The sequence below is a fragment of the Monodon monoceros genome, unplaced genomic scaffold, assembly GCF_005190385.1.
Source record: "Monodon monoceros isolate NGI ecotype Baffin Bay Population unplaced genomic scaffold, NGI_Narwhal_1 Super_Scaffold_18, whole genome shotgun sequence".
NCBI classification, from domain to species: domain Eukaryota; kingdom Metazoa; phylum Chordata; class Mammalia; order Artiodactyla; family Monodontidae; genus Monodon; species Monodon monoceros.
The window spans coordinates 105262950-105285897 of record NW_021703774.1 but is presented as its reverse complement, the minus strand read 5'-3'; the positions used below and the strand labels follow the sequence as shown (position 1 = coordinate 105285897).

At 36.5% G+C, this 22948-nt stretch overlaps 1 protein-coding gene across 1 annotated transcript in view; it reads left to right on the top strand.

The window, feature by feature from the left end:
* Nucleotides 1–22948, top strand: part of LOC114897945 (calcium-activated chloride channel regulator 1-like) — a 101119-nt gene that overhangs the window by 33736 nt on the left and 44435 nt on the right. The window contains 7 exon segments of the mRNA XM_029226985.1: nt 1003–1103; nt 1460–1684; nt 1814–1929; nt 1931–2082; nt 2643–2813; nt 3682–3918; nt 11147–11451. Of these exon segments, the coding sequence (XP_029082818.1) occupies nt 1003–1103; nt 1460–1684; nt 1814–1929; nt 1931–2082; nt 2643–2813; nt 3682–3918; nt 11147–11451 (1307 nt within the window).

The window sequence follows — 22948 nt, the reverse complement described above, 5'->3', positions numbered from 1 at the left end:
TAGAGTTAGAGACCTGATTACTGAGTCTTGCTCTCTGAAATCCATTCTTTTCCAGCTCCTGACACCTAAGTTATCTCCCTCTTCATTAACTCCTGTATCACTTATTTTCTGCACTTAATCAATTTTTACTTTATTCTAAACTGTCACTCTCTAATTGTTTTGGTATATCTTAGATATAATTAGAAAATAAGCAGCTAGTTTAAAAATTGTCTTTAATTTTCATAATGTTATTTGGTGATTAGATCAGCTTTACTAATGTGGAAAGCACTTAAATCTAATGATTGATATAAAAATAATATTTGGCTAGTTTTTTTCTTTGTTCTAACATATTTTGAGCAAGGTTTAGTTATTGTAGGATTACATCTAGGATACTCATATATTAAAAGTTCCTAAGGTCTGGGAAATTCATCTTCTGTAAGTTTAAAAAATAAAAATTTTAATGTATTTTATAGTATATTGATAAGAGTATAATAGCAAACATGATTTTCCCATTTAAAATTAGTATTATATGGAATATTACTCAGCCATAAAAAAGAACAAAATAATGCCATTTGCAGCAACAAGGATGGACCTAGAGGTTGTCATATTGAGTGAAGCAAGTCAGACAGAGAAAGACAAATATAATATGATATCGCTTATAAGTGGAATCTAAAAAAATGGTACAAATAAACTTATTTACAAAACAGAAGGAGTCACAGATGTAGAAAACAAACTTATGGTTACCAGGGGCAAAAGCAGTGGGAGGGATAAATTGGGAGACTGGGATTGACATATACACACTACTATATATAAAATAGATAACTAATAAGTACCTACTGTTTAGCACAGGGGACTCTACTCAACAGGGAAGAGAATCTAAAAAAGATTGGATATATGTATATGTATAACTGATTCACTTTGCTGTATACCTGAAACTAACACAACATTGTGAATCAACTATACTCCAATAAAAATTTAAAAAATAAAATTAGTATTATAAAGGTAAATAAAATTCCATTTTAGGAGGACATCATTTTTATGCCAATAAAGACATAAATGGCCTTACTAATGTTTTCAGTAGAATTTCATCTAGAAGTGGCAGCATCACTCAGCAGGCTATTCAGGTCAGTATCTTTAAAAAAATTCTTTGCCTTTTTACACTTGTAATAACTTTTTATTATCCTAAATAGTAACTTCTTTCTCTAATAAATAACTATTCTGCCTGAAAACATTTCAGGTGTAACATCCTTATTGAATTTGCTTTTTGTGATACTTATAGTCACTTTTTCTTTTGATTTTTCTATTTTTTATCAGTATAAATGCTTTTTATTTGCAAAATTCTTCAAAATAATTCTTAGTTATTTTAATTGAAATCTTAAAAGTATATTTAGAATTACTCTGAACTGACTAAACTTTGAAATGTTACTAACTGTAATAACAAATCAGTTTCACATGTTTGTTGTTTTTATTTATGTAACAGTTGGAAAGCAAAGCCTTGACAATTACAGGAAGGAAATGGATAAATGGTACAGTGCCTATGGACAGTACAATTGGAAATGCCACTTTCTTTGTTGTCACATGGACAATACAAAAGCCAGAAATTCTTCTCCAAGGTCCACAAGGAAAGAAATATAAAACCTCAGATTTCAAAGAAGATAAGCTAAATATTTGATCTGCTTGTCTTCGAATACCAGGTATTGCAGAAGTAAGAATATTTTTTAAATTTTCTCCATGCTTTATCAACCAATTTTGAGGAAAAAATGAAGATAACATCATATACAGGAGTAGGAAGATATTACAAAAGCTCTCAAATAGCTATTTTTAAAATTTTCAGACAGGTACTTGGACTTACAGCCTTCTAAATAATCATGCCAGCCCTCAAATGCAAATGGTGACAGTGACTACTCGAGCAAGAAGTCCTACTACACTCCCAGTAATTGAAACAGGTCACAAGTCAAACTACAGCCCATTACCCTAACCCACTGATTGTTTATGCACAAGTCAGTCAAGGGTTTTTGCCTGTACTGGGAATCAATGTAACAGCCATTATAGAAACCGAATATGGACATCAAGTAACATTAGAGCTATGGGACAACGGTGCAGGTAATAAGAATCTGCGTCAACTTCCACTGAACTTAAAATCCTACTATAATCACATGACTTAGAAGTCAATATTTCCTATATATGCTAATGAAACATATATTAAGTGAATTTAATTTTAATGTTTTTAAAACTTTTTAACTTTTCAATTAGTTATCTTGTCTAGGCATAAACATGAGCACATTTATCTTCTTTAAATTTTATGAACAATTTTGCCTTTCCATGTAACAAGAGTACAGTTTTTCTCTATTTTCATTAGTGTCGGTGTTTTGCATATGCTTTCTGAGGTTTAGTTATATTTTCCTTATTTTGTTAGGAGTCTCTTATGGAATAATAATAGCTAATATTAATTGAATGCTTACCATGAATTAGACTTTTCCAAAGTCAAAGTTTGGCAAGTGGCCAAGCCAGGCTTTGAACCCAAGTAGTTTGATTCTAGGGTTCATGTGCTTAAAAAATTGTGCTATACTATTGCCCAAAATAGCTTCCATCACTAGTGCTCATGAAGTTGATATTGTCATTTTTACTTTGTTGTATGTCTAATATTACATTTCAATATCAAGGTACTGATACTGTCAAGAATGATGGCATCTACTCAAGATATTTTACAGATTGTCATGGAAGTGGTAGATACAGTTTAAAAGGACATGCCCAGGAAAGAAACAACATGGCTAAGCTAAGTTTAAGACAACAACAGAACAAAGCTCTATACATACCAGGCTATGTTGAAAATGGTAAGTGGCATTAAAATAGAAATGTGTCATTTATTTAGGTAAATTATATGTGGCAAGCATTTAAATTATAATGTACTATGGAAAACCTAGTTATATAATCACCTTTATGTTTCAAAACCATATTTATGTTAACAGACCTAGCATAGGACTATGCTTCCAATATGTTTTGTTTACATGTCCTTCGGTTCATTTACATTGAGAAAAAAAAATTACTCAGCACCTCCTAGGTGGCAAGCATTTTGCTAGATGCTGGAGCTACAGAGATAAATAAGTTGCCATCCTTGTCCTTGAAGAATTTACAGTCAAGAAGTAAAGATGGATAGGTTAAAAGATAGTACTAACATTGCACGTCTCCTAATCAATTTTATTTATTTATTTTTTAAATATTTATTTGGCTGCATTGGGTCACAGTTGCAGGATCTTCATTTGCAGCATGTGGGATCTTTTGTTGTGGCATGCGGGCTCTTTGTTGCGGCGCAGGCTCTTCGTTTTGGGGCACAAGCTCCTCTCTAGTTAGACCCTGTGGGCTCAGTAGCAGCAGTGAGTGGGCTCTCTAGTTGTGGCACACGGGCTTTTGAGCGCGTAGACCTAGTCGCCCCACAGCATGTGGAATATTAGTTCCCAAACCAGGGATCGCACCCATGTCCCCTACTTTGGAGGCGGATTCTTACCCACTGGACCACCAGGGAAGTCCCTCCTCATCAATCTTTAAATGACACCAATAAAACAAGCTTTTTTTTCACTAAAAGCTGTTACTTTTTCAATGGCTGCTATCAATCAATATTAACCCTCTACAGCTGCAAATGAGATTATGAAATAAAGAATAGGTATCACAATATGAAAAGTTACAAAATTGCTTTTTTGGTAGGTAAAATTATACAGAACCGGCCCAGACCTGGAGTCAAAGGTGACGTGGCAAAAGCTGAAATGGACTTTAGCAGACTAACCTCTAGAGTGTCGTTTACTGTATCAGGAGCTCCTCCTCCTGGTAATCACCTTCACATGTTCTCACCTGCTAAAATTACAGACCCTGAGGCTAAGTTTAAAGAAGATCATATTCAACTTTCATGGACAGCCCCTAGCAATGTCCTAGATAAAGAAAACGGTAAGTTTCATATTACATTTAAAAATATCATATACTAAAAGAAATCCCACTGGTTTTCATTTGCTAAAAATTTTCTAATGTCTTATTTATATATAATATGTATAGATTGTCTACTATGTGCCACCTATTTTCATATGTGAAAACTTAAGCTGCAAGAGATAATGAACTGGACCAAAGTACTTCACATTAAATAAATTATAAGTCTAACTCACTCTCGTCAGATTCTATTGTGCCAAACTGCCTCTCACAGTATGAACCATCTTAGAAATTACTTGGAGAAGACTGACTTAAGAGCTTTCTGTTGCATCCCTTTCTCCCTAACAGGGAAAACTTTTTCTAAGTATTTCTGTACTTGCACAATTTCATTCATTGATTGACCTTTTGTTGAATTTTCAAATACTATTAGGTTCTTTTTTTTTTTAAGATTTGTGCACTCAGAGGGAAAACAGCAGAAGCAAGAAAAACCACAATACTGCCACCTGTGGAACAAAAACCACATTCACAGAAAGTCAGACAAGATGAAAAGGCAGAGGGCTATGTACCAGATGAAGGAACAAGATAAAACCCCAGAAAAACAACCAAATGAAGTGGACATAGGCAACCTTCCAGAAAAAGAATTCAGAATAATGATAGGGAAGATGATCCAGGACCTCGGAAAAAGAATGGAGGCAAAGATCGAGAAGATGCAAGAAATGTTTAACAAAGACCTAGAAGAATTAAACAAACAGAGATGAACAATACAATAACTGAAATGAAAACTACACTAGAAAGAACCAATAGCAGAATAACTGAGGCAGAAGAATGGATAAGTGACCTGAAGACAGAATGGTGGAATTCACTGCTGTGGAACACAATAAAGAAAAACGAATGAAAAGAAATGAAGACAGTCTAAGAGACCTCTAGGACAACATGAAACGCAACAACATTCGCATTATGGGGGTCCCAGAAGGAGAAGAGACAGAGACAGGACCCGGAAAATATTTGAAGAGATTATAGTCGAAAACTTCCCTAACATGGGAAAGGAAATAGCCACCCAAGTCCAGGAAGCGCAGAGAGTCCCAGGCAGGATAAACCCAAGGAGAAACACACTGAGACACATAGTACTCAAACTGGCAAAACTTAAAGACAAAGAAAAATTATTGAAAGCAGCAAGGGAAAAACGACAAATAACATACAAGGGAACTCCCATAAGGTCAACAGCTGATGTCTCAGCAGAAACTCTACAATCCAGAAGGGAGTGGCATGATATACTTAAAGTGATGAAAGGGAAAAACCTACAACCAAGATTACTCTACCTGGCAAGGATCTCATTCAGATTCGATGGAGAAATAAAAAGTTTTACAGAGAAGCAAAAGCTAAGAGAATTCAGCACCACCAAACCAGCTCTAGAACAAATGCAAAAGGAACTTCTCTAAGTGGGAAACACAAGAGAAGAAAAGGACCTACAAAAACAAACCCAAAACAATTAAGAAAATGGTAATAGGAACATACATATCGATAATTACCTTAAACGTGAATGGATTAAATGCTCCACTCAAAGGACACAGGCTTGCTGAATGGATACAAAAACAAGACCCATATATATGCTGTCTACAAGAGACCCCACTTTAGACCTAGGGACACATACAGACTGAAAGTGAGGGGATGGAAAAAGATATTCCATGTAAGGAAAATCAAAAGAAAGCTGGACTAGCAATACTCACATCAGATAAAATAGACTTTAAGATAAAGAATGTTACAAGAGACAAGGAAGGACACTACATAATGATCAAGGGATCAATCCAAGAAGAAGATATAACAATTATAAATATATATGCACCCAACATAGAAGCACCTCAATACATAAGGCAACTGCTAACAGGTCTAAAAGAGGAAATCGACAGTAACACAAAAATAGTGGGGGACTTTAACACCTCACTTACACCAATGGACAGATCATCCAAAGTGAAAATAAATATAAAAAGTTTTGTATAAAAAATAAATTTAAAATTTTTAAAAATGATAAAACTTGCACTTAGTTGAGTGCACAAATCTTTTTTTTTTTATATAGCAGGCTCTTATTAGTCATCAATTTTATACACATCAGGGTATACATGTCAATCCCAATCACCCAATTCATCACACCACCACCACCACCACCCCGCTGCTTTCCCCCCTTGGTGTCCATACGTTTGTGCTCTACATCTGTGTCTGTATTTCTGCCCTGCGAACTGGTTCATCTGTACCATTTTTCTAGATTCCACATATATGCGTTAATATACGATATTTGTTTTTCTCTTTCTGACTTACTTCACTCCGTATGACAGTCTCTAGATCCATCCACATCTCTACAAATGACCCAGTTGTGTTCCTTTTTATGGCTGAGTAACATTCCATTGTATATATGTACCACATCCTCTTTATCCATTCGTCTGTCGATGGGCATTTAGGTTGCTTCCATGACCAGGCTATTGCAAATAGTGCTGCAATGAACATTGGGATGCATGTGTCTTTTTGAATTATAGTTTTCTCTGGGTTTACACCCAGTAGTGAGATTGCTGGGTCATATGGTAATTCTATTTTTAGTTTTTTAAGGACCCTCCATACTGTGCTCCATAGTGGCTGTATCAATTTACATTCCCACCAACAGTGCAAGAGGGGAGGGTTCCCTTTTCTCCACACCCTCTCCAGCATTTGTTTGTAGATTTTCTGATGATGCCCATTCTAACTGGTGTGAGGTGATACCTCATTGTAGTTTTGATCTGCATTTCTCTAATAATTAGTGATGTTGAGCAGCTTTTCATGTGCTTGTTGGCCATCTGTATGTCTTCTTTGTAGAAATGTCTATTTAGGTCTTCTGCCCATTTTTGGATTGGGTTGTTTGTTTTTTTAATATTGAGCTGCATGAGCTGTTTATATATTTTGGAGATTAATCCTTTGTCCGTGGATTTGTTTGCAAATATTTTCTCCCATTCTGAGGGCTGTCTTTTCGTCTTGATTGTAGTTTGCTTTGCAAAAGCTTTTAAGTTTCATTAGGTCCCATTTGTTTCTTTTTGTTTTTATTTCCATTACTCTAGGAGGTGGATCAAAAAAGATCTTGCTGTGATTTATGTCAAAGAGTGTTCTTCCTATGTTTTCCTCTAAGGCTATTAGGTTCTTAAGAAATAATCCTTACTCTCAACAGTTAGTTGAGTGCAGAAGATACTTCATGCAAATAAACAGATAATTTTACAGAATATGATGAGATATGCCATTGGACGGCCACTTCTGCTTGAGGGTTAAGATCACAAGGTATATCTTAAAAGGCTTTTCAGGGAAGACTATCCCTGACCTAAGGCTTGAAGAATGAGAGAAGTTAGCCAAGTTAAATGAAGATTTCCCAGAGACAGAGAGGATCTCATGCAGAGATTTGGCTGTGGAGTTTGAATTAGAGTTCAAGGCCAAAATATCTCATTCATTCCAAGTTCCTTAGAATAAATTGCCATCATTCCAGTAAGCTTAAATCACTTTCAGCTTTGCTTTAAATTTAACTAAATTAAATTAGTATTTATTGAATGCGTACCATATTCCAGTATTGTGCTAGACTAGTAGATTCTTTTGGGTTTTTTTTAAATTCAGTTTTGGCTACATTGGGTCTTCGTTGCTGCACGCTAGTTTCTCTAGTTGCGGCGAGTGGGGGCTACTCGCCATTGTGGTGAGCGGGCTTCTCATTGCAGTGGCTTCTCTTGTTGTGGAGCACAGGCTCTAGGCTCGCGGGCTTCAGCTGTTGCAGCACGTGGGCTCAGTAGTTGTGGCTCGGGGCTCTAGAGAGCAGGCTTAGTAGTTGTGGCTCACAGGCTTAGTTGCTCCACGGCATGTGGGATCTTCCTGGACCCGGGCTCGAACCCATGTCCCTTGCATTGGCAGGTGGATTCTTAACTACTGTACCACCAGGGAAGCCCTAAACTAGTAGATTCTTATGGGGTAAAGCCAATCTTGCTATTTTCCCTTTAAGGTGGTAAAATGAAAGCAATATGCATATCAATAGACACATATCTCAGAGGTTGTCAGTGCTGAAAAGCCACTTTCAATGCTATTTCTCCTGGGTTATAATAAACCCTTTACTATATGCTCTGAAAAGAAATGATGCTTTTTAATCTTTCATTTCCCATGTAGCTATATTTCTTTTTATCATTATTACACAACGAAAAAAAATCATTCTAAAGCCAAATGAAACATAAAATACCCATGAAGTGCTCTTTGTACTTCAATATTGAGATTCTTATCATGACAGCTCTGAAATACATTATGACCCTTAAAAATACGGTGAAATTAAAAAGAAACTTCCACTGAAAAAGCCATAAATGAAATTATCTGACCAAATGTTTAATTCTGAATTGAATTCAGTTAAGACCAAGCCTTCAGTTCATGATTGGCTTCATAATAAATGTCCCTTATGCTGATTATAGGAACTAAAAGAAGGAAGAAAGTATTTCATACGTACATTGGGAGAGAAAAAACAAAAAAAACTTCACTGTGTTTAACCTCAAATGCCTCAAATAGGTGGGATCTGATCGTCCTCTTTCCTTGTGACAAATAGGAAGATACTGTAGTTGCTATCAAATTTTACCCTTAGGCATTGCAAAAGGAGGTAGTAGAAGTATCTCAAAAAATAAATATCTATATATTTTTGAATAAAAACCTTAAATTTTCTGGGACCCAATTTCCATACCTGTCAAATATGCAAATCAGACTAGATGACCTAGAATTACTAAAACAAGTAGATGTAATTCTAATATTTTATGATCCTGTAATTTTGTCATTTTGGGCATCAACTGAATATCTCTATTGTTGTTCAACAAGTAATATTTTTATTAAGGTATAATTGACCTACAACACTATGTTAGTTCCAGGTGCATAACATAGTGATTTGATATATCTATACAATACAAAATGATCACCACTTTAAGTCTAGTTACCATCTGTCACCATACTAAATTACTATAGTATTATTGACTATATTCCCCATGCTGTACATTTCATCCCCATGACTAATCTATTTTTTTAAAGTTTGTACCTCTTAATCTCCCTCACCTATTTAACTCATTCCCCCCACTCCCCTCCCCTTTGGCAAATACTTATTTGTTCTCTGTATCTATGAGTCTATTTCTGTTTTGTTATGTTTGTTCGTTTGTTTTGTTTTTTAGATTCCACATATAAGTGAAATCATGTGGTATTTGTCCTTTTCTGTCTGACATAATTCACTTAGCATAATACCCTCTAGTTCCATCCATGTTGTCACAAAAGGCAAGACTTCATTATTTTTTATGGCAGAGTAATATTCCATTGTGTATATATACCACATCTTCTTTAACCATTCATCTATCAATGGACACTTAGGTTGTTCCATATCTTGGCTATTGAAAATAATGCTGCAATGAACACCGAAGTGCATATATCATTTTGAATTAGAGTTTTTGTTTTCTTCAGAAAAATACCCAGAAGTAGAATTGCTGGATTGTATGGTAGTTCTATTTTTAATTCTTTTAGTAACCTCCATACCATGTTCCATAGTGGCTGCACCAACCAACATTCCCACCAACAGTGCAAGAGGATTCCCTTTTCTCCACATTCTCACCAACACTTGTTATTTGTTGTCTTTTTGATAAAATACATTCTGACAGGTGCAAGGTAGTTTTGATTTGCATTTCCCTGATGATTGGTGATGTTGAGCATCTTTTCATGTGTCTGTTGGGGCCTAGAAGTAATTAAGGAGGTCAAATACATGCCCAACACAGTATCAGATACTCTAGTTCATACAAAAAGAATACTCTAGTTCATACAAAAACATACTTTTGCTCTCAAGAATAATATGTTCAAATTGAAAAGATAAACTGAACCTCTATAAAACTGGAAAACTCCTTTCCATGCAATAAGAGTTCATGGAAGAGAGTCATAAGGGGATGAAATACATGACCAGGACTTCATGAAGAAACTGGACCTCCTGTTGGACCTTGAAGAATGAGTACAATTTGCATAGATAGGGAGAGGGAGGCACATTCCAGGGAGTCATGACAGGGAAAAAAGGAACTAAATAATATGATCAAAGTCAAGAAAGCAAAATTTCACAATGAAATATTTGAATTAAAGTAAGTGATGTTAAAAAAAATAAAATAAAATAAAATAAAATAAAATAAAGTAAGTGATGGATGGATAGATAGATAGATCGACGTAAATGGAATGCAGAGAGGATGTAAAGAGTAGGGGAATAGGTCAGATCAATAAGGCCTATTTATTGAAAGACTAGAATTTTAAGGCACAGGGCCTGAATTTAAAAAAAAAAACACTAAATTGAAGTTATTCACCACATGCTTAAAACATCTTCAACACTTCATGAAAAAAATAAAGTCTTCACTTCAAAAAAGACATCTGATGTTTTATTGTTCATGGCATTTCATAATGTGAGAATATATTTCTATATCGATGGCCCTTGTAGATTCTAAAACCATTTTGAAATGAAACATTTGTCAGCATCTTTCTTTCCTTTCTTGATAAAGTAACAGTAAAAATAGCTAATATTTCAAACATTTATTAACTCCCATTGTGCTAAATACTTTTCATGCATTATCACATATAATTCTCATCACTAGCATTCCGTAGATATTTGTTGAATGAACTGAATGACCGATTCTCTATTTTACAGATAAGAAAACTAAAGGTAAGAAGGAGTAAATAAATTTTTCTTTGTTACAGCCAGAAAATAGTAGAACTAAGGTGCTAATCAAAGTCTGCCTAGCTCCTAAACATGTTTAATTGGTACACATTCCAGGCTCTCTGCCTCCCTTTGCTCTTTATCCTTATCCCTGGCTCCCACTCTACTTATCTGCTCTCTTCCTCACCCGTCCCATTACTCTCTCTCTCAGCTTAATGAGAAATAATACAGGCATAGAGTACTGAATATCTTTACTATACTCAAACATTACTGTGTTCCTTGTTCTAAATTAAAAGTGGACTCAGTTCTTCATATTTCTATTTCTAAAATGAAATCGAGATTCCATTTTTTGTCCTATACAATTTTGAATTAATTCTTTGTGATTAGATAACTAGATAAAAAACTGTTCCCATATTTTTTCTTAAAATAAAGAATATGGAATAACCAGACAAAAAACCCAGTGTGCATTTCTGATAGGCCCCTAAATGCAAGGCAATGTGGTAGCAATAAGGCATCTTAGTGATTCTAACATACATGAAATATCTGTTTGTTTTCCAGCCAATAGGTACATTATAAGAATAAGTAAGAGTTTCCTGGATCTCCGAGAAGATTTTGACAATGCTGCTTTAGTGAATACTTCTAGTCTAATACCTAAGGAGGCCAGCTCAATAGAAAATTTTGAATTTAAGTCAGAACCTTTTAAAATAGAAAATGTTACCTATATTGCAGTCTAAGTCATCAATGAAGCCAATATCACCTCAGAGGTTTCTAATGTTGCACAAATAGCCAAGCTTATTCCTCTGTCAGAAGACAGTGTCCCTGCTCTGGGTACCAAAATTTCTGCAATCAGCTTGGCAATTTTTGTATTAGTTTGTACATTATTTTGTATTATGATTTTATCTGTATTTTAAACTAGGAATTGTATCAGAACTGAAATTCAATGTTATACATATTTGGTAAACGTTTATTTAGAATTTAATTTGGTATATTCATTGTCTATTATAAAGCTCTTTGAAATATACAAGTGAATGTACAAAAGTAGTAAATTTCCTAAGTACTTGAGTTTAATAGTTCTAATTAGTCTCAATGTAAGCAAAATGAATATACCATTTCCTATCTTTTAAAAATTCCATTTATTAACTCAATATAAAATAAAATACAGATTTACTTGCTGGCTTTTTTTTTTTTTTGGCCGCACCTTGCAGCTTGTGGGATCTTATTTCCCCAAACAGGGATTGAACCCCGGCCACGCCAGAGAGCTGAATCCTAACCATTAAGCCACTAGGGAACTCCCTACCTGCGGGCTTTTTAAGAAACATTTTCAAAGTGTGCTAAAAATTCATTTGGTATTGTATATTAACAAAATCAAAATTCATCCAAGCCATTTGAAAAATATTTATGAATCCACAATAGAAAAAATTTTATGGTAGAATTATTTAGGTTTCATTTTTATTATGAATGAATAATTCATGTTAATATAAACTATAATCAAAAAGAGTATAATTTTTCAATGAAATATGGTCCAAAGCAGTAAGAAGGTCAAATTTGTTTTTTATCATTGATTAAAAGTGGTCTATCACACGGGGAGGGGGAAGGGTAAGCTGGGACGAAGTGAGAGGGTAACATTGACGTGACAAGTGTAAAATAGATAGCTAATGGGAAGCAGCTGCATAGCACAGGGAGATCAGCTCGTTGCTTTGCGACCTAGAGGGGTGGGATAAAGAGGGTGGGAGGGAGATGCAAGAGGGAGGGGATATGGGGATATACATATGCATATAGGTGATTCACTTTGTTATACAGCAGAAACTAACACAACATTGTAAAGCTATTATACTCCAATAAAGATGTTAAAAAAAAAACAAAGTGGTCTATCAAAGCTTTGACCCTAGGCATGAAATGACCATTAGACAACAAGAATAATTTTTTTTGTATGAATTGTGGAACATCACTAAAGTCCCATTTATATTCTGAGACCATTATTATTAGGTCCTAAGAATATCACCAAGATGTTCCATCAAGGCAGGGATCTTTTTTTGACTGCTGTATCCTCAGCATCTAGAATAGTACTTGACACATACTAGATATTCAATAAATATTCATGAAAACAAACTAATGAAAATTTTCATACCATCAAAGAAATTCAAATTTGACCAATTACATCAAAAAATATCCACAAGATATCATGTGCACATGGTATTGTAAGGATTTGATATAATGAAAACTAACCACTTAATAATAGTGATCTGAAACAACACATAGCATTTCAGGAAATTAACTGTATCATGTCAATAGAACTTATAAACTACCTAATAAAATGTAAATTAAGCTATGAATATAGCAATAGTGTGATTTTTTTCTGAGGGAGAAAGAGACAGAGAGACAGAGTAACAGATATATTAGAGGAAAATACTTTGTTTACAGGCAGGAATATTTCAAAAACTCTTTGAATGTCTGAAAGGAGGAAGTTATATGATACATCTGGAAAAGTTGGAAAAAATTATAAGACATTAGCAAACCAAATCCAGAAGAATATATAAAAAATAATAACCAAGTTGAATTTATGACCAAGTTGAATTTATCCCAGGAATCCAAAGATGGTTTAATATTAGAAAATCAATGTAATTTACCACATTAATAGATTAAAAAGGGAAACTATATTGTCATTTCAATACACATATAAAATTATATTATAATTCAACCACCATTATTCATTAAAAATGAAACCTTTGAAAACTTTATTAACCTGATACTATGAACTTTAATGTCCAATCTTAATCATTAAAAAAATTTTAAAAGAGGGCATTAAATCTTCAAGTAGGGATGAGAAATTAGACACAAAAGAGGAAGAATTCTAAATTCTGAGGAAAACAAATCACTTAAGAGTCTATAAATCATAAAAAATTACTGTTGATTATGAAAGTCTTCAAAGGGTCAAGGAATAATTTATTCTATCTACTTGGCCACTGTACTGAGAAATGATTTACAAAGCTTTAACAGTCACTGAGAAAAGTAAGATTCCTATGCAGTTAAAAGAAAAAATAGAAGATACAATAGTTGGGAAGAAAGATACAAAACTGTAATTACTTTCAGGTGACATATAAAATCCAACAGAATTAACAAATAATTAAAACTAGTAAGAGAGCTCTGTAAAGTTACCAGACACAAGATCAATTCATAAAAATCAATAGCACCAGTCTGACACATAAAGAGCTAGATGTCATCACTACCACCCTCCCAAGAAAAAAAGCTGAATAACTGAAAATCAACAATTCTTCTTAGATCCATCAAAGAATTAAGGCCACATCACTATCTGCTGCCCCATTAATATAGAGAACCACAGCTTACCAAGAACAGAAGCCCAGGAGCTGAACATTGCCACTGAAGCCAGCACCAACAGAACACAAACTATAAATGATGAACTGCAAGAGGCTCAGTGCAGCTAAACTTAAGAGTTAAAAACTCCAGGGGGCCTTAGACGAACCTCCACACTTTCCTGAGCTTTTGCTCCAGGAGCCCCACCAGGTTCTCAGAAGTGAGAACTGGTGAAAACTTCTTTCATATTTTTAGCAGGGGGAGAAGGAAAAGTAATCATTTTGAAATATGCCCAGAGCATTCTGTTCTCCTTAACAAAAGGCTGTCCTCAAGGGAAACAATATTACCTAACCATACAGCTTGGGTTTTACAAGAGCCCAGTCAACTTTGAGGAAGAGAAATACTCAACTCCAATCTCCCCTAGACTTCCATGTGGGGAGAGGAAAATACCCAAACCCAACCCTCACTAGCCTTCCACATGGAGGAAGAGAAATACCCAACTCCAGAGCCATTTAGTTTTTCCTGTCTTATCAAAGGAAAAAAAAATCTATAAAATGTGTGAAGGTCACAGCACAGAGGACAAGCACACTAAAAAAATGAGACCTAATTATAGGACTATAAGATGCTTCCCCTTCCCTCACACCTCATCATCACATGAATAAGGCTGCAGTATAATAACAGGGGATTACAGATAGAAGAACTGGAAGCCTCAGAACCAATTTAAGAAGGAGTCTCTAGGGAAGCCCAAAACATCCAAGGAGACAAAAATAGACACTAGAGGAAATTTTTGTCTCTGACACCTAAAGCTACAGCAGCAAGCATACCCTAACTAATAGCCAGATAGTGTAAAACCTCAGATGAAAGGCCTATTTACCTCAGTTCCTTTCACCCAATACACAATGTGTGGCTTTCAACCAAAAATTACAAGGCATGATAAAGGCAAAAAAAATAGTCTGAAAAGACCAAAAGCATCAGTACCAGACTTAGATAGAGAAGAAGTTTTGGAATCATCAGATCAAGAATTTAAAATAACTGGAAAAGGGGAGAAGGATAAATTAGGAGATTGGGATTGACATATACAAACTACTATATATAAAATGGATAACTAATAAGGATCTACTGTGTAGCACAGGGAACTCTACTCAGTACTCTGTAATGACCTATATAGGAAAAGAATCGAAAAAAGAGTGGAGATATATATATATATATATATATATATATATATATATAACTGATTTACTTCACTGTACACCTGAAACTAACACAACATTGTAAATCGACTATAATCCAATAAAAATTTTAAAAAAGAATTTAAAATAACTATGATAAATATCCTAGGGCTCTAATATAAAAAATCGACAACATGTAAAAACAGGTAAGTAATATAAGCAGAGACATGTAAGCCTTAATAAAGAATCAAAATTAAATGCTAAAAATCAGAAATACTGTAAAAGAAATGAAGAATGCCTTTGATGGACTCATCAGTAGACTGGACATGGCCAATAAAGGAATTAGTAAGCTTGAAGATATGTCAATATCTGAAAAGCAAAGAGAAAAAAGAAGAGAAAAAATGGAATAGAATATCCAAGAACTATGTGACAATTACAAAAATTCAATGGGAGTAGCAGGAGAAGGAGAAAGAGAAAGGAAAAGAAATTATGAATAATGGCTGAGAATTTTCCAAAATTAATGACAAATATCAAACACATATTAAGGAAACTCAGAGAACAAGTATAATAAAATTCAAAAAAATCTATACCTAGGCATATCATATTCAAATTGCAGAAAATAAAGACAAAAAATCTTGAAAGAAGCTGGAAATAAAAAACGCCTTACCTACAAAGGAACAGGATAAGAATTCTCTTCAGAAACCCTGCAAGCAAGAAGAGGGTGGAGTGATACATTTAAAGTGCTGAAAGAGAAACCACCGACCTAGAATTCTCTATCCAGCCAAATTATTCTTCAAAAGCAAAGGAGATTATTTTTGTATATGGTATTAGAGAATGTTCTAATTTTATTCTTTTACAAGTAGCTGTCCAAAAATAAACTCAAAATGGATTAAAGACCTAAATGTAAGACTGGATACTATAAAACTTCTAGAGGAAAACATATGCAGAACACTTTTAGACACAAACTGAAGCAGTGTTTTTTTGGATCCGTCTCCTAAAGCAAAGGAAACAAAAGCAAAAATAGTCAAATGGGACCTAATTAAATTCAAAAGCTTTTGCACAGCAAAGGAAACCATCGACAAACAAAAAAACAACCTACTGAATGGGAGAAGATAGTTGCAAATGATATGACTGATAAGGGGTTAACATGCAACATATATAAACAGCTCATACAACTCAACATCAAAAAAACAAACTCAATTAAAAAATGGCCAGAAGAACTGAATAGACATTTCTCCAAAGAGAAAATGCAGATGGCCAACAGGCACATGGAAAGATGCTCAACATCGCTAATCATCAGGGAAATACAAATCAAAATGACAATGAAATATCACCCCACACACATCAGAATGGCTATGATCAAAAAGAACACAAATAACAAATGTTGACAAGGATGTGGAGAAAAGGGAACCCTCATACACTGTTGTGGGAATGTAAATTGGTGCAGGCACTGTGGAAAACAGTAAGGAGGTTTCTCAAAAAACTAAAAATAGAACTACCATATGACACAGCAATTCCACTCCTGGGTATATATCCAAAAAAACCAACAACACTAATTCAAAAAGATACATGCACCTCAATGCGCATAGCATTATTATTTACAATTGCCAACGTATAGAAGCAACCTAAGTGTCCATCAGCAGATGATGGATAAAGAAGATGTGGTAGATACACCTACAATGGAATACTACTCAGCCATAAAAAAGACTGAAATTTTGCCATTTGCAGCAACATGGATGGACTTGTAGGACATTATGCTATGTGCAATAAGTCAGACAGAGAAAGACAAATACTGTATGATATCACTTATATATGGAATCATAAAAATACAACAAACTAGTGAATAAAACACAAATGAAGCAAACTCGGAGGACGGCTTGAAGATGGCGGAAGAGTAAGACGCGGAGATCGCCTTCCTCCCCACGGATACACCAGAAATACATCTACACGTGGAACAACTCCTACAGAACACCTACTGCAGGCTGGCAGAAGATCTCAGACCTCCCAAAAGGCAAGAAACCCCCCACGTACCTGGGTAGGGCAAAAGAAAAAAAGAAAAAACAGAGACAAAAGAATAAGGACGGCACCTGCACCAGTGGGAGGGAGCTGTGAAGGAGGAAAAGTTTCCACACCCTAGGAAGCCCCTTCGCGGGCGGAGACTGCGGGAGGCGGAGGGGGGAGCTTCGGTACCGCGGAGGAGTGCACAGCGACGGGTGCGGAGGGCAAAGCGGGGAGATTCCCGCACAGAGGATTGGTGCCGACCGGCACTCACCAGCCCGAGCGGCTTGTCTGCTCACCCGCCGGGGCGGGCGGGGCTGCGAGCTGAGGCTCGGGTTTCGGTTTTGGACGGAGCGCAGGGAGAGGACTGGGGTTGGCGGCTTGAACATAGCCTGAAGGGATTAGTGCACCACGGCTAGCCAGGAGGAAGTCTGGGGAAAAGTCTGCACCTGCCGAAGAGGCAAGAGACTTTTTCTTCCCTCTTTGTTTCCTGGTGCGCGAGGAGAGGGGTTTAAGAGCGCTGCTTAAAGGAACTCCAGAGACAGGCGCGAGCCGTGGCTAAAAACGCGAACCCCAGAGACGGGCGCGAGCCGCGGCTAAAAGCGCGGACCCCAGAGACGGGCGGGAGACGCTAAGGCTGCTGCTGCCGCCACCAAGGGGCCTGTGTGCGAGCACAGGTCACTCTCCACACCCCTCTTCCGCGGAGCCTGTGCAGCCCGCCACTGCCAGGTTCCCGGGATCCAGGGACAACTTCCCCGGGAGAACGCACGGCGCGACTCAGGCTGGAGCAACGTCATGCCGGCCTCTGCCGCCGCAGGCCCGCCCCGCACGCAGTGCCCCTCCCTCCCCCCCCACCCCCGGCCTGAGTGAGCTGGAGCCCCCAAATCAGCGGCTCCTTTAACCCCGTCCTGTCTGAGCAAAAAACAGACGCCCTCCAGCGACCTACACGCAGAGGCAGGGCCAAATCCAAAGCTGAGCTCCTGTGAGCTGTGAGAACAAAGAAGAGAAAGGGAAATCTCTCCCAGCAGCCTCAGAAGCAGCGGATTAAAGCTCCACAATCAACTTGATATACCCTGCATCTGTGGAATACCTGAATAGATAAGGAATGATCCCAAATTGAAGAGGTGGACTTTAGGAGCGAGATCTATGATTTTTTTCCCTTTTCCTCTTTTTGTGAATGTGTACGTGTATGCTTCTGTGTGAGATCTTGTCTGTATAGTCTTGCTTCCACCATTTGTCCTAGGGCTCTATCCGTCCATGGTTTTTTTAAAAAATTTTTTCTTAATAATTAATTTTAATTGTAATAACTTTATTATACTTTACCTTCGTTCTTTCTTTCTTTCTTTCCTTCCTTCCTTCCCTCCTTTAGACAACGAATCACCCCAAATTGAGGAGGTGGTCTCTGAGAGCAAGATTTATGATTTTTCCCCCTTTACCTCTTTTTATGAGGGTGTATGTGTATGCTTCTGTGTAAGATTTTCTCTGTATAGTTTTGCTTCCAACATTTGTCCTAAGGTTCTATCCGTCCCTTTTTTTTTCTAAATATTTTTAATTCAATAACTATATTATACTTTATTTTATTTTTACTGTATCTTCTTTCTTTCTGTCTTTTTTCCTTCTTTCCCTCCTTCCTTCCTTCCTCCCTCCCTCCCTCCCTCCTTTATTTCCTTCTTTGCTTCTTTCTTCCTTCCTTCCTTTCCTCCTTTCCTTCTTTCTTTCCTCATACTTCTACTAATTCTCTCTACTTTTTCTCCCTTTTATTCTGAGCCGTGTGGATGAAAGGCTCTTGGTGCTCCAGCCAGGAGTCAGGGCTCTGCCTCTGAGGTAGGAGAGCCAACTTCAAGTCACTGGTCAACAAGAGACCTCCCAGCTCCACATAATATTAAACGGCGGAAATCTCCCAGAGACCTCCATCTTAACACCAGCACCCAGCTCCACTCAACGACCAGCAAGCCACAGTGCTGGACAACCTATGCCAAACAACTAGCAAAACAGGAAAACAACCCCACCCATCAGCAGAGAGGCAGCCTAAAATCATAATAAGGCCACAGACACCCCAAAACACACCACCAGACGTGAACCTGCCCACTAGAGAGACAAGATCCAGCCTCATCCACCACAACGCAGGCACTAGTCCCCTCCACCAGGAAGCCTACACAACCCACTGAAACAACCTTAGCCACTGGAGACAGACATCAAAAACAACGGGAACTACAAACCTGCAGCCTGCAAAAAGGAGACTCCAAACACAGTAAGATAAGCAAAATGAGAAGACAGAAAAACACACAGCAGATGAAGGAGCAAGATAAAAATGCACCAGACCTAACAAATGAAGAGGAAATAGGCAGTCTACCTGAAAAAGAATTCAGAATAATGATAGTAAGGATGATCCAAAATCTTGGAAATAGAATGGACAAAATGCAAGAAACAGTTAACAAGGACCTAGAAGAACGAAAGATGAAACAAGCAACGATGAACAACGCAATAAATGAAATTAAAAATACTCTAGATGGGATCAATAGCAGAATAACTGAGGCAGAAGAACGGATAAGTGACCTGGAAGATAAAGTAGTGGAAATAACTACTGCAGAGCAGAATAAAGAAAAAAGAATGAAAAGAACTGAGGACAGTCTCAGAGACCTCTGGGACAACATTAAACGCACCAACATTCGAATTATAGGGGTTCCAGAAGAAGAAGAGAAAAAGAAAGGGACTGAGAAAATATTTGAAGAGATTATAGTTGAAAACTTCCCTAATATGGGAAAGGAAATAGTTAATCAAGTCCAGGAAGCACAGAGAGTCCCATACAGGATAAATACAAGGAGAAATACGCCAAGACACATATTAATCAAACTGTCAAAAATTAAATACAAAGAAAGCATATTAAAAGCAGCAAGGGAAAAACAACAAATAACACACAAGGGAATCCCCATAAGGTTAACAGCTGATCTCTCAGCAGAAACCATACAAGCAAGAAGGGAGTGGCAGGACATACTGAAAGTGATGAAGCAGAAAAACCTGCAACCAAGACTACTCTACCCAGCAAGGATATCATTCAGATTTGATGGAGAAATTAAAACCTTTACAGACAAGCAAAAGCTGAGAGAGTTCAGCACCACCAAACCAGCTTTACAACAAATGCTAAAGGAACTTCTCTAGACAAGAAACACAAGAGAAGGAAAAGACCTATAATAATGAACCCAAAACAATTTAGAAAATGGGAATAGGAACATACATATCGATAATTACCTTAAATGTAAATGGACTAAATGCTCCCACCAAAAGACACAGACTGGCTGAATGGATACAAAAACAAGACCCTTATATATGCTGTCTACAAGAGACCCACTTCAGACCTAGAGACACATACAGACTGAAAGTAAGGGGATGGAAAAAGATATTCCATGCAAATGGAAACCAAAAGAGAGCTGGAGTAGCAATTCTCATATCAGACAAAATAGACTTTAAAATAAGGACTATTAAAAGAGACAAAGAAGGACACTACAGAATGATCAAGGGATCGATCCAAGAAGAAGATATAACAATTGTAAATATTTATGCACCCAACATAGGAGCACCTCAATACATAAGGCAAATACTAACAGCCATAAAAGGGGAGATCGACAGTAACACATTCATAGTAGGGGACTTTAACACCCCACTTTCACCCATGGACAGATCATCCAAAATGAAAATAAATAAGGAAACACAAGCTTTAAATGATACATTAAACAAGATGGACTTAATTGATATTTATAGGACACTCCATCCAAAAACAACAGAATACACATTTTTCTCAAGTGCTCATGGAACATTCTCCAGGATAGATCATATCTTGGGTCACAAATCAAGCCTTGGTAAATTTAAGAAAATTGAAATTGTATCAAGTATCTTTTCTGACCACCACGCCATGAGACTAGATATCAATTACAGGAAAAGATCTGTAAAAAATACAAACACATGGAGGCTAAACAATACACTACTTAATAATGAAGTGATCACTGAAGAAATCAAAGAGGAAATAAAAAAATACCTAGAAACTAATGATAGTGGAGACACAACGACCCAAAACCTATGGGATGCAGCAAAAGCAGTTCTAAGGGGGAAGTTTATAGCAATACAAGCCCACCTTAAGAAGCAGGAAACATCTCGAATAAACAACCTAACCTTGCACCTCAAGCAATTAGAGAAAGAAGAACAAAAAAACCCCAAAGCTAGCAGAAGGTAAGAAATCATAAAAATCTGATCAGAAATAAGTGAAAAAGAAATGAAGGAAACAATAGCAAAGATCAATAAAACTAAAAGCTGGTTCTTTGAGAAGATACACAAAATAGATAAACCACTAGCCAGACTCATCAAGAAAAAAAGGGAGAAGACTCAAATCAATAGAATTAGAAATGAAAAAGGAGAAGTAACAACTGACACTGCAGAAATAAAAAAAATCATGAGAGATTACTACAAGCAACTCTATGCCAATAAAATGGACAATCTGGAAGAAATGGACAAATTCTTAGAAATGCACAACCTGCCAAGACTGAATCAGGAAGAAATAGAAAATATGAACAGACCAATTACAAGTACTGAAATTGAAACTGTGATTAAAAATCTTCCAACAAACCAAAGCCCAGGACCAGATGGCTTCACAGGTGAATTCTATCAAACGTTTAGAGAAGAGCTAACACCTGTCCTTCTCAAACTCTTCCAAAATATAGCAGAGGGAGGAACACTCCCAAATTCCTTCTACGAGGCCACCATCACCCTGATACCAAAACCAGACAAGGATGTCACAAAGAAAGAAAACTACAGGCCAATATCACTGATGAACATAGATGCAAAAATCCTCAACAAAATACTAGCAAACAGAATCCAACAGCACATTAAAAGTATCATACACCATGATCAAGTGGGGTTTATTCCAGCAATGCAAGGATTCTTCAATATACGCAAACCTATCAATGTGATAAACCATATTAACAAATTGAAGGAGAAAAACCATATGATCATCTCAATAGATGCAGAGAAAGCTTTCGACAAAATTCAACACCCATTTATGATAAAAACCCTGCAGAAAGTAGGCATAGAGGGAACTTTCCTCAACATAATAAAGGCCATATATGACAAGCCCACAGCAAACATCATCCTCAATGGTGAAAAACTGAAAGCATTTCCACTAAGATCAGGAACAAGACAAGGTTGCCCACTCTCACCACTCTTATTCAACATAGTTTTGGAAGTTTTAGCCACAGCAATCAGAGAAGAAAAGGAAATAAAAGGAATCCAAATCGGAAAAGAAGAAGTAAAGCTGTCACTGTTTGCAGATGACATGATACTATACATAGAGAATCCTAAAGATGCTACCAGAAAACTACTAGAGCTAATCAATGAATTTGGTAAAGTAGCAGGATACAAAATTAATGCACAGAAATCTCTGGCATTCCTATATACTAATGATGAAAAATCTGAAAGTGAAATCAAGAAAACACTCCCATTTACCATTGCAACAAAAAGAATAAAATATCTAGGAATAAACCTACCTAAGGAGACAAAAGACCTGTATGCAGAAAATTATAAGACACTGATGAAAGAAATTAAAGATGATACAAACAGATGGAGAGATATACCATGTTCTTGGATTGGAAGAATCAACATTGTGAAAATGATTCTGCTACCCAAAGCAATCTACAGATTCAATGCAATCCCTATCAAACTACCACTGGCATTTTTCACAGAATTAGAACAAAAAATTTCGCAATTTGTATGGAAACACAAAAGACCCCGAATAGCCAAAGCGATCTTGAGAACGAAAAACGGACCTGGAGGAATCAGGCTCCCTGACTTCAGACTATACTACAAAGCTACAGTAATCAAGACAGTATGGTAC